The sequence below is a fragment of the Colossoma macropomum genome, unplaced genomic scaffold (genome assembly GCF_904425465.1).
Source record: "Colossoma macropomum unplaced genomic scaffold, Colossoma_macropomum, whole genome shotgun sequence".
NCBI classification, from domain to species: domain Eukaryota; kingdom Metazoa; phylum Chordata; class Actinopteri; order Characiformes; family Serrasalmidae; genus Colossoma; species Colossoma macropomum.
In genome coordinates, this window is record NW_023494807.1 from 18,799,987 (window position 1) to 18,813,034 (window position 13,048).

Consider the following 13,048-nt stretch of genomic DNA (forward strand, 5'->3'; position numbering starts at 1 on the left):
TCTTCTTCCCCCTCTGGTCACAAGTGTTCCAAGCAGCGAGTGCTGCCTGACGGTGTATGTGCGAGAGAGTTCATGGGTGTCTGTGTTTGTGTGTCTGTTTGTACAAGCAGAGATTAGCTGTCGTGGCCAACTAGAGCTAAGAAAATTTTCTGTGTTTGTACGTGTATGTTAATGTTTTCTGATTACTAATTACATGAATATGCGAAATGACTTATGCCTCGCTCTCAGATTAATCCTGCGGGAGCAGACTGTGTTCCTGATCTGAAAGATGGATGATCAAGCTGATATTCCCCATTCCCCACATTCACCTTCTGTTTTCAACTCTAGTCATTGCCCCATGCCACATGTACCCTTAGAGGCCTCTAAATTGTATTTAACTGACTGATCCATGCTCTGCCCTCCAAACCATTTTTTCCTAGCAACAAAGTCGGACAACCTTTATAGCACATTAGCAAAAATCCCTTTTAAACTGATGATAAATTGTAGTGCACTGTTTGACACAACGCACAAATTATCTTGAGTGGTGCAACCGTCTAAACGCAAGTTCGATCCCCAGTGATACCACATCCATTCACAGCCGGGAGTCCAAAAACACGTAACTGACCCCTCTCTCCCTGGATGGGTAAGGCCCATCCAACTCCCCAGTCACTCAGTGCAATGCTAACTGTTAGCTGACGTAACAGAATTGGCAGTTAGCAGTCTCCTCCACACATGTTGAGCTGTCAAATGAAGTTGCGTTTGTGGCAGTCCAAAAATGTACATTGTGAAAAAATTCAGTAAATTACAGTGAAATAGCAACTGTATACTGTGACTCCGCAGTTATCTGGACCACAAGATTATTGTGATGTAGCTGTATTTTGCCACTGACTTACAGTAATAAGCTGTAATAAAACTATAAACAATAAATAATAAACAAGTAATCTTCCACATTTTTATAACTGTAAAAGTAATGCAAACCAGTAATTTACTGTAAATTTGCATATGAGATTTTTCATTTTACCAGACTTATAAATATGTTCATTAATAACAATAAAAATAAAAAAGTTCCAAAAAGTCTTTAAAACCAATACCTGAGCTGTTTTTATATTTATGCAGTGCTTACGGTCATATTCCACAAAGCTGTGTGGTAAAGCTCAACATGAACCCCACAGCAATTTGCTGTGTTATTACAGAAACTATCTTAAGATGATTTGAGAGTATTTCACTGTGAAAAATCAGTGTTAAATATTGTGATATCCTGGCAATAATGATAGGGAAGACCTAACTAGCAGGTGGAACTGGACATGGCTAAAATAGAAAGAAAGCTGAGTAAAAAAAAGATCTACATCATTTAGTTCAGACACTATATGACATTGAGTTTCCAGTTTAAAATACTAGTGCGCATTTTGTTGTTTTAGCTAATTGAAATTAGGCAAGTTGAAAAAAATATCAACAAATTTACCAGTATACAAATGTCTTCAGCTGTGCGACCTTTCACACACACAAAATAAATAATTAATAATAAACTAATGAACTAATAAACTAATGACGCACTCTAAATGTAGGTATTTCATCAAAAATTAAGTTGTGTGCTACAATTTCTCATTAGGTTGAAAGGGGATTTTTGTGAACTTTCACCTCGCAACAGTTTACCATAAGAAATGCATTTGTATGTGGAGAGGTCAATTATTTCTCACTCATAGCTCATTGAAATAAGCTGACTAACTTGTAGCTAAATGTAACTAACTGGTCTTTAATTAACTACATAATTAATTTTGTGATGATACAATAACATTTAAATAACTTTGATTATAAATTGATTTAATCAAATGTGTAGCACACACAGCAATAATAACTCAATCTCTGTGGGTTAAATATGTGTTTTATCTGTTCTTTCCTGCTCTTCTACCAGTCAAAGCCACCATTTGAGAAGTGGTTCACTTTTGCCCCCGAACTGTTGGCAGACAGCTGTTGTTGAAGCTGCAAGTGTTTTTCCCACAAATCCAATCTGTGCAAGGATGATTACTTCATCATCTTAAACTTAAAGAGCCACACTGCGCTTGTTCTCAGCAAACAGAAGTGCTGCTGTTAAACAGCATAATGCCAGTTTAATGCTGTTTCATTTTTGTGCACTTACTTCATAATCCTCATAAGAATATTATTTGTTGCCTTAGCCATGCAATGGGACTTGAATCTTCAATCACTCCACAGGCAATAGCAGCATAGATTAAACATGGATCTCTGTTTTCTGCTTGAGGATCAGCCTCTGTTATTCTGGTAGGGTAGTGTTTTCAGTTTTTGAGCATGGCCACAAGCTAAGGCTCAGCGAACCTGGGTGAAACAGAGAGCGAAAGCTGCCATCCAGAAACTTCTTCAAAAGAAAAGAGACAGCCATCTTCAAAGGCACGGCACTGTTGGCCTTGTAGCTTGTTCTCCCTCTCTTTCGCTCTCTCTCTTGCACATGCACACATACAATACCTCTATGTAGTCAGATCAAATTCAGATATACACACACATAAAAATACATCATCCAACCTATGTAAATATGAACATAAACAAAAAAATGGAAACTACATTGACACTGTCTAAGAGTTGGCCCCAGTATTGGCACCAGGAGGATTACTTAAAACTCAGAGCTCCTAATAGAAAAAACTACACTTGTATCTCTGGCTTTGCACACAGGAGCTATAATGACCAGCCTAACTAACATGCTGGTGATTTATAGCATATACACCTTCAGTGTTAATGAACTGGTTGATAATCTTGCCACTTTGAGATCTGGGTAACTATAATTACCGTATCTAATGCTATACTAAAATATGTACATACGCTTCCAATACTTAAATCCATGTAACAGTGCTCACCACATTTATCTTCAAAATGTTGACAGTATTGCTGCTAAATCAGGACTCATACTTCTCATGCCAGCGTGATGAGAAGCCCATAGATTTAGCACTGTAGCCTGGTGCTTGAGAGTGTGTTGGCAGCTCAGGAGGGAGCAATACTCAACAAACTTCTTACTTTGGTAGAACTTGGTGTATTCACTGTACATTTATGATGTATATGATGCTACTACAGCCTTGCAACCATTTGATGATGACAATGGCAGCTCCGAAGGGTCTACCACCTGGCGTGAAAAAATCTAGGAGAAACACTAAATACATACCACACACTCACACACACACACACACACACACACACACACACACACACACACACACACTCCACTTTACACAAACACACTAACACACTGTGTGAGGATGTGCACCACACACACAGACTACATTTTACACACTTTTATCCACGGCTGATGAAGCACCTGAGGCCTTTGGTATCTGAAGACACTTTAAACTACACTCAGCATGTTTAATTCTCTTATTAAAGCAAATATCAAACTTGCATATCAAAAACAGCTGACTTCGCAGCCTTTGATCACTGTGAAATCGAGCCATTGATATTTCCGCCTCATCGTCTTAATCTAATTAAAACAACTTCATTCCTATTAGAGCCTATGTCACAAAACACACTATTTTGCCCTTGGCAACGTAAAGACACATAAACCAAAGTCATGATCTTAAAAGATTAATCAGAGTCTCTTTTGTGTGAACGCGCGTGTGTGACTTTGTTTGAGTAAACCAAAGAAAGAACACACAAGATAATTAATGAAAGCCTCCCCTCATGCTGCCTCTGTAATTCTAATCAGCCTTTTTGTAATTACTCTACTGAGAGAATGCCACTCTTGCCAGCGGAGAGGTTGTTAATATACCACCTGATTCTCAGCAATAACAAAGAAATTGTAGAACACAGACAGAGATTAAAGGTGGGATTGGAATAAAGAGATTTTCGTCTTTTTGTTTTCATTATTAAAAAAAAGCCTTGATAAAGTCAGCAATGTACCTTGCGAATATGACTTTGTCAGATTAACGCTGGAGATTGGGATTAAATAAAAGGAGTGTTCAATAGGTTAAAGCTTTCAAATGTTCATGCGTAATCCCATAAATCCAAACTGTGTCAGACGCCCTCAGATTACACTTGCCGTACATGAAAGTAATTTATTTTTACTTCTTCTTGCTACATGGTTATGATTTTGTGTGGTTATGGGGGCATTCGTTACGCTTAGTAATGTGGTGCATTGTGCTAGCAGCGATAACAATAAAAAACATCCCTGTGGAGTTCAAAAGCACGCTTACTGGAACGGCTTTATCCTATACTTATTAAATCCGATGCAGTGTCCGACGGAAAGAAATGAGTCTGTTGACCCGAGGGGGAGAAGTTTGTTCTCAATCTGCTCGGGTTTCTGGGTCTATGTAGCCAAAGTGCTCCAAGATTCATGAACACTTCGTCGGGCAGACCTCCAGGACTTGGGGGAACACTCAGCTGAACCTGCCACTGCGCTACAGAAGGAGTCCAGACCCTCGACACCAGATTTAAATTTCTGAGGCCGCGAAGTGTGTACTATTTACTAATGAGGATGGGCAGAGAGAGACAGGGTGTGTGTATATGTTGAAGGCTCAGGGACGGCCAGCGGCTACGGTGGCACAGGCAGAGCGAGCAGATGAAAGCAGTTCAGAGGCAGAGTTCTCCTGAAGCCTCACACACACACACACACACACACACACACACACACACACACACACACACTCACACACACACATCCACTTTGTTCTCCGCTTCAAAGGCCAAAGCTTACTCTGAGGGATCAAATCCACAAACAATAAAGGGGAAGAAAATAGATAAAAACTGTTTTGAAAATGAAAAAGCAGGGAAAAGGGTTTAGCTGGGAGCTAAATGGAGTCATTACCGGTGCAGATGCAGAGTCACTGGCAGCTACACTGAGCTGTCCAGGCCTTTTCACAGGGATTCTCAGGTTCACGCGTAGCTACTGTATGCCATTATTGAGTCTTTTGTTTGTCTTTGAGTTTGGATTAGAGACAGCATTTTACATGAACTACACTACACACAAGACATGTAGCTTTGATAGCACTAAACTACAAACAGTGTGTAAATGTGTATGTGGGCATTTGTACACGACCCATCAAAAGTTTGGGTTCTTTTCTCAGTGTTTCCAATACAGCTTAGCATCTTTTCTTTGTCAGTTTGCAATAACTTAATATGTTAAAGAATGACATGTTTATGTTTCATTTCAGGAAAACAGTATCACATAAATATTTGCAACAATATTTGTGACACTGTTATCTTGAGAATAAAGCCAAACCCTACACATTTGATCCCCTTGTTGTGATCTCATCGCTCATTAGCACTGAAAACTTTCCAGATTCACAACGTTTTTTTAACTTGTGCAAGATCTTAAGAGAAATTTATAGGAATGATGTTAAATGCAATTCTTGTTTAGAAAAAGTTCTCAAATATTCTCTTCAGAAAGTCTTATTTAAACAATTTTGTTTTCATATGTTGGCTAGAGGTTATTTGCCATGTAGACTATCAATATTAGGTTACATTTTGCTAAGTTACTATGAATTATACCAAATTTCTGTTAACCTGTTATTCAGTTTAATCACATCACAGCATCCGGCCAGAATCTATAGTATTTGATGACTAAAAATAAACTAAAGAAAAATCTACTCGTTTTCGGCTTTGTTAGATCAGGTTCATTGCATGGCAAATACATGCAGCAACAACAATCATCAGAAAATCATGTGAAATCATGTGAGTAATGCAGAAAACACATTAAATGGCCCAAGCAGCCACAATTTTGCTTAAGTCTTAAAGGGTTAGGGGTAAAGTCCCTTAAATTGTCAGGAACCGTCGGCAGGTCCAAATCTCTACTACACACTTCTATAGCTTAAGAATAACCCAGCCAGTTTGCACTGTAGTTCATGTAGTTTCTGAACAAAAAGTCTTAGAATGTAATTGGCTAGGGATTATACAATATGTGCTTTTAACAACAGTTTGTAAATAAAAAAATAATCAAATAATTATTTAAGAAAAATTTAAAGAAAACAGGCCTGGGCGATAGGCCGATGTAACTGGATATCGTTGATGACTGTCAAGTAACACGATGGCGATGCATAAACGGCAATAACTGCCAAGGAGAACTACAGAGGACTAATTTACAAAGCGTGCTAAATATGTTGGGAAACTGGGGATCGTGTTTCTTGAAGAAGTGCACATGCTTGCACCTCAATAGTCAGTTTTTTTCTGTTTACCAGAGAGAGAGAGAGAGAGAGAGAGAGAGAGAGAGAGAGAGAGAGAGAGAGAGAGAGAGAGATTTGCTGACAATTGTGACGTTAGTTTTACCTATTGCACAGATGTCCCTGTCACTTTAATTTTACGTTATGTTAAGTTCAGCTTGAAAGCATGGGGCTGAAAATAAATGGTGTGCTTTGGAACTTCTTTCAGTGTGGCTCGCTGCAGTAAAACAAACAAGCTAACGGGGCTGGGTGTTACCCTAGAGTAGCTAGTGTTTGCCCTGAAGCTTTTAGAAATAAAGAAAGTTCATCTGATCTCTGTCTACAGTCAAAACAAGATCAGAATAAAGACGAAATAAAATGCCCACATAATGTTTTTTTCACTTTTACTATTAAAACACTGGGTTATCATGGGGGCTTTAAAAGCTGTTAGGCTAAGGTGCAGTAAATTTCCTGCCCTCTCTGCTGTGTGTGATTTACTGTTGGAGTAAAATTTGCAGTACTTTCTGTACAGTTTGAAAATGTGTCCCAGTGGTTAGCTGAATTACAAAAACTCTAAAATGAAAATACTACATGGTTTTTCAAAGGCTTCTACAGCTGAATTTCAAAGTGACCCCTCTATATAAACAGAACACACCTCGTTTCTTTTTAATATGTAGAGTGCGTGGGCATGGCTTTGGAAATCACCTGCAGTCTTAAGTTTTTCCAACAGGATGGCTATAGGCACATAAGTTGTAACCAAATCTGCACCAGAGGAAGCACATTAATGCACGTTTGCAGTAACATCAATTAAATGACAGGCAAAGTTTTAAATGATGTTGGTGTTCTCAATATTATATTATTTAATATGTACGATATAATAGACAATCACGATTTTTAATTAAAAAATATTGTGCTAACTGTTTTTAGATATCGCCCAGGCCTAACAGGAAAGCATGTTGGTTCACATGAATTTCTTCTTACTTAATTGAAAAGTAACAGTGAAAATCCAACATTTCTGATGAGCAGTGTATATCAGAGTGCACATGTGTGCGTATGTTGTCCTACCTGACTGGTGCACCTCTGCTTTGGGCAGGTTTGAGGAGGACAGTAACAGTGCTGTCTGTCTGGTTCAGAGATGTCTCCTGATCATAGGCAGGCATAGAAGGAGCTACACACACATACACACACCAAAGGAAAGAGAGAGTGAGAGGCAATAAGACAGGTAGTCGTACCAGTCAATAAATGCCAAAGCTCTCATAAAAACACCATTCTTCTCCTGTTAAAGAAGATGCTTTATAACCACCTGACTTTGAGTCCCTCATCTGTTCCTTACAGAGAAAGTAGCAAACTAATAAAGGTAAACATATGCACAGACATGCAGAGATAGATATACAGATTTGCAACCAACACAATTTTAAGATTGGGTTAATTCCTTATAGTCTCCAGAAATGACTGAGTGATGCGTATGTTTGATTTCTACATCGTTCATGCAGTAAAATCACCAGTGCTGAGTTAACACCTACAGAGTTCATTTAAGATCAGCTGGTGATTTTACTGTGTAAAGTTGATATTCAGGTTTTTAACTTCATAGTCATTGTTTCATTTTAAACATTCAAAATATGTATCACTGTCCAATTACTTACAGACTGCACTGTAAGTAGTATACAGCTGTCCTACTAAGGATTTTTGGCAACCAAAAGGTTATTTTCTAGGAAAAGTTGCGTTTTTTTAACTATTAGTTAGGGAACCACAGTCAGAATAGGCCAAGAATGGGATTGACAGATTTGTGCTCAAAACATGAAACTGGCAAATGGCCAATTTATTATAAATGTTGCTGCATAATTATGCATGATTCATTGTGCTAAATATTCTGTTGCCTCTTAATTTTGATGTAGCACTTTATTTGATTCATGTTATATAAATAGGCAACTGAAGTAGTTTAAGTATAGAAGGAGAAATTAAGTTGGTAATCTTGTTGGTTAATTCAATTCGTTGACTGACAGACTCGATGTTAATTTTTGACAGCTCTAAAGTGCATTTCACACCAGGCACAGTAACCATATAGGCAGAAGCAGAAAAAGAAATGCAGTGTTTCTCCTATAATATACTATCTAGGCTAATCAACAAAGTAACAAATGGAGTTTTGGAACTCATTGACAAACTGATAGAAATCCCTTAGATTAATTTTGCATCTTTATATAGCTACAATCACATGGAGAAAAAGACTCCTACTGGTCATGGGAGCAAGTCACATTTTTATTGTTCATCTCTGTATGTCATCTACATAAAATTTATTTAAGCAATAAACAGACAATACAGACATCTGTATTACATGAAAATGTAACACAAATATAAACCGCTTTTGCCTTGCGACGCATGTGTGTTGCATTAAATAATAAGCGTGGCGGAGTGGTTCCAGATCACCACATGCACCGCGTCAAATCTGGTGTGAAATGGTCTTAAGACAGACACAGATAGATAGCTAGATAGACAGATAGACAATGTAATATGTGCAGAAATGTCCATTTTATTTTTTCTATTCTAATAAATTTCCTTCCCTCAACTGACCTGAGATCTTGGTGGTGGCCTGAGTAATGGCCGGTGGTCCGTAGCCCTTGGCTGTGCTGGCTCTTAGGGTGAAAGAGTAGGTGGAGCCAGGGTAAAGCCCCAGGAACACATGGCTCGTCTCATTGCCCAGTTTGATCACCTTGCCACTCTGGTTGGAGAGGTCCAACATGGGGTCAAAAGAACTAACTGCTTTATAGGAGATCTGTGGACACAGAAAGAGCAACTTAATGGACATTTTCAATGATCATCCAGATTCTTCTGCAGTGACTGCAGACAAGTGTATTATTTGCTTATTAAAACTTATTATAAAAGATTTAGGAACTGCTATGAAACTAATATGCCGGTTAAGTAAGTGTCAATCCACACTGAAAGAAATGGTGCTTTGAATTTATTTGATTCAAACGTGTACACTTGTTCTGCATGAATGAAATACCTTATGTTGACAGAACTACTGTTGTTAATTTGACTTGCTTTTGGTGAGAATTCTGTTGATGTATTTTGTTCATGTGGAACCGATTTACACATTCGAATCAAGTGAATTCAAAGCACAGTATAAACCAAAATTCTTTCATTCTGACATAGTTTAAAACACTTTTCTGCATGTTATCTCTTTTAGAACTGAACTGAATTATTGTGTTTATACACTCAGACCTCAAATGAAGCAAGCAGCCCAAATTTTCAATCGCCTTCATTTCAAGATGCATGTTAGATTTCACTGTCATTTTCCTCCCTTAGAGTACAGTCAGTTTCAATATGTTCTTTGCTGCTTTTATCTCTTACTTGAACTCCCTGTAACCCAGCAAAGTAAAACATAAGGACATCAAAACCAGGGAATTTTCTTCAAATGTCTTTTTTCACTTCAAAAAGCCTATTAAAGCATATTTTCTTGCCAGCTATACAAATTAATTTGAGTGTTGGTCTAGTCAGTAACACAAAATGCCTTTTATGGGTTCTACCAAATTAATATCCATTATATTTGAAATGCTTCAAGGCTTTTTCCAATTATGATGCTGTATAAGAAAAGCAGTGATGAAGAGGAGGAAGATTCCATTGTCTGGCTGAACTGGAGTCTGGACTAAAATTTGAACTGAATGTCTTGGTCTTTATATTTGTTATGGTTTGTGCATTAGCATTAAGGCACGGGGAGGCATTCTTTACACTGGAATGGAATTTTGATTTGCAGGCTTTTAATGCTGGGATTTGCAATCATGTTGCAAACTGGTTGTTCCTGATGACCTTGATGCTGTTAGTGGCTATTCATTTTATTCATAGTACAAGCTAAACTTCTAAAACTAGGTGCCAATATTAAGATATTTAGTGTAGCAACATTTTCTGGATGTTTGTCATTGCCAGTAGAAGATTAGAGAGGTTGCAGGTTCTTTGTATGACAATCCACAACACTCATGCATGCAAGCAGATGAAGGAAACAGAACCTCATCTCCAAGCTGTACCAAGAAGGGATGGGGCAGAAGAGAGTGCATTTGTTTGTCAGAGATAAAGAAATGAGGACAGCTACTCTATTCTTCTTGGTTTGAGGAGCAAAAAAGGGGTTTGGGTGAACAGAGAAAAAAAGAGAAAAACAAAGTATATGAGAGTATAGGAGAAAGAGAAAGAGAGAGGGAGAGAGACTGAGAGAGAGAGCCTGGTCAGAGGAAAAGAGTTGAAATCTGTTTTTGATATCACTGCTTGTCAGAGGAATCTCAGTTTGAACCCTTTGATATTGTCAAATCAAAGGCAGGACTTGACTTCAGGCTTAGTGCTTCTGGGGAACGCAGACAAAATAGAGTCTAAGGCCAGTCCTGTCTGAGTGTGCTTAGAGCACTCACAGACACACACACACTGAGAGACACACACACACCTGGGGAAAAATGATGGCCACAACGCAGAGAATTTGGCAGCTCTATTTTAAAAAATTCCATCGAGATAGCTCTGGATCGATGCATGGCCTCTAGCCTCCAACCCCAACAAAAACAAGATGGTATTGGAGTTGGATTGACGTGTTATGACAACGTAAAGCCGTGCTCGCTCTCCAGAGAGGACTCATCCTGCATCTTTAAACTTTCTAGTTGGACAGGATGATATTACAGCAAGTACAAGGCAGCGCTTCAATCTCTCAGCTCTATCTGCACAACCATGTTATGATAGATTTATGTGGCCTATAATATAGTTTATACACCACTACAGGCTGCACACCAACAGTCAGGACCAATCAGTATCAATTGCTTACTATCATTGTTTTTTTCTTTTTTGTGCCAGTGACACATAAAAAAAACACTGTGAAAGAACTGAAGCATGAGGTTCAATGGTTATAAAAAAACATTATTCTAGACCAGATCAAAGAAGCTGTAGCATTCGCTATAAGAAATGAGAGGATACAGAATACCAGTAGGTTCTAATTCTGGAGTTTACTTTCATCTGCTATACTATTCAAATGTATGCATGCATGATTTCAATTTATATGCTACATCGTCCGCTTTAAGTCTATACTTTTTTCCCCATTCGATTTGACGTTAAAATGTAACAAAATTAGGCAAAATAATAATGGATATTTTTTCTTCACGCAAACCAAGACTGCATGCACAGCAATAACTGATGTGTCATCAAAGAAAACGCTTCATTGCTCTAATAAAAGCAACATCACTCATAATTGTTCATACAATGTTCGTTTAAACATTACACATAAAGATTTTTTTTCATATATAAATGAATAAGTAATCCACTTATATAACATTCAGTAATTCTACCTCTCCCTCTTGGAATCATCAGAGTCAGTGGACAGTCTGTAGCCAAAAGTTTTAGACACTTCTTATGTCACCATCATACAAGAATGTTAGCAATAACAAAGCAACCCTATAGCAACACCATAGCTACTACCTGAGTATCTGCTATACAAACCCTATTATGTTACCAAAAACAATGAACGGTGCAACTGCTTTAACTTTTAAAGCGTTATTAACTGGATTTTTAAAGCCAACTTAAACAGCGTTCAGAGGAGTTGCAGTGTGTGCATGTCCACGTTGGCCACAGTGAATCGTATCCACATATAGAATCAGAGCTTTCTGTGTGGTGCTGTGTATCAATCACGATATAAGACATGCACAAGGCTGGATGTCTGATTAGCAGTTACTGCTTATTACTGATTTATTTAATCAGAGTGACAATTAGACTCGACTGATGCATGACATATTTGTATTTATGCATTTTCTTTGTGAGACTTCCTAAATAAAAATAGACTATTTTTTAATTTGTTTTTTGCATATTAATAAATGCCATAACAACACTGAGAAATCATGTATTTAATGAAGAAGAGTAGATTAACTGGCAGTAATGGCCAGAAATGGTTAACATCAAATTATACCACGCTGCCGGTGATCTCTGTGACTTCTAAGCATTAAAGCATTCCACTGAGAATTGTTTCAGTGAGGGTGCGCGTTTACCTCATACTGGGTGATGATTCCATAGGTGTGAGCTGGCTCTCTCCATTTGAGAATGATCTTCTCCTCGTACACACTGGCCTGGATGGAGTCTAGAGGGACCTCCCCCGGCACTGAAAGGAAAAAACAAGACAATTTATTGAATTGTTGGGGTTGTTTATGCTCTAGGTTCATTATGCACTTCTTAATATGAATCTTATGACTCATTTTACAGTCCTGTTGTGAATATTGTGAATCTGAATAATTCAGTAACTGCTATAAATTATTTGGTTACTATTATGAAGATAATATGTAAGCACGAGAACAATGAAGTGAACTGTGGGCCCATAAACAGGTCCTTACGGTTTAAGAGGTTAAACTTTGAGTCAATTTCCTCTCATTCTAGGTCAATATGGCAACAATACACTCTGCTTTTCAACAACTAAAGCATAATATGTGTAAAGTTGTTCTGACAGAGAGCACAGCTGAGGTGCCTGCTGCTCCCCCACTGTAGGGAAAAGAACTCTGCACATGTTCTTATATTAGAAGTGAGCTAGTTCAGCTCTCTGGGGATTAGTAGGTCTTTCAATCTGAGCTCAGTGTTTACTAGAGACAGAACTGCCCTTGTGACCCATCTCTCTTTAACACACACCACAAACCTCTGATCCTCTGTGTGTGATGCTGAAAGAGATCATCTAAAGGATTATCACTCCATCCTGCTGCTACATTTTCACCTTGGGGTGTACACGCATGCACACACACACACACACACACACACTTCTCTTGCCACAATACAGTGGTTGCCTTTCAACTTCTTCTCTGAACATATTTGAAGTAAACGTGATGGGACACAGTGTGTTTGTGTGTGTGATTATGCTTAGTCTCTGAAGTGTGTTTGCTGTCAAAGTTCATGTATACACACGTCTGTTAATTCAACTTGTTTTATAACTGAATAAA

At 38.2% G+C, this 13,048-nt stretch overlaps 1 protein-coding gene across 1 annotated transcript in view; it reads right to left on the reverse strand.

The window, feature by feature from the left end:
* The window catches only part of LOC118796980 (receptor-type tyrosine-protein phosphatase mu-like), a 269,176-nt gene that overhangs the window by 105,330 nt on the left and 150,798 nt on the right, over positions 1 to 13,048 (reverse strand). The window contains exons 9-11 of the mRNA XM_036556162.1: positions 12,116 to 12,225; positions 8,679 to 8,880; positions 7,176 to 7,278 (exon numbers count right to left, since the gene is read on the reverse strand). Of these exons, the coding sequence (XP_036412055.1) occupies positions 7,176 to 7,278; positions 8,679 to 8,880; positions 12,116 to 12,225 (415 nt within the window). The remainder of the gene's footprint in view (positions 1 to 7,175; positions 7,279 to 8,678; positions 8,881 to 12,115; positions 12,226 to 13,048) is intronic.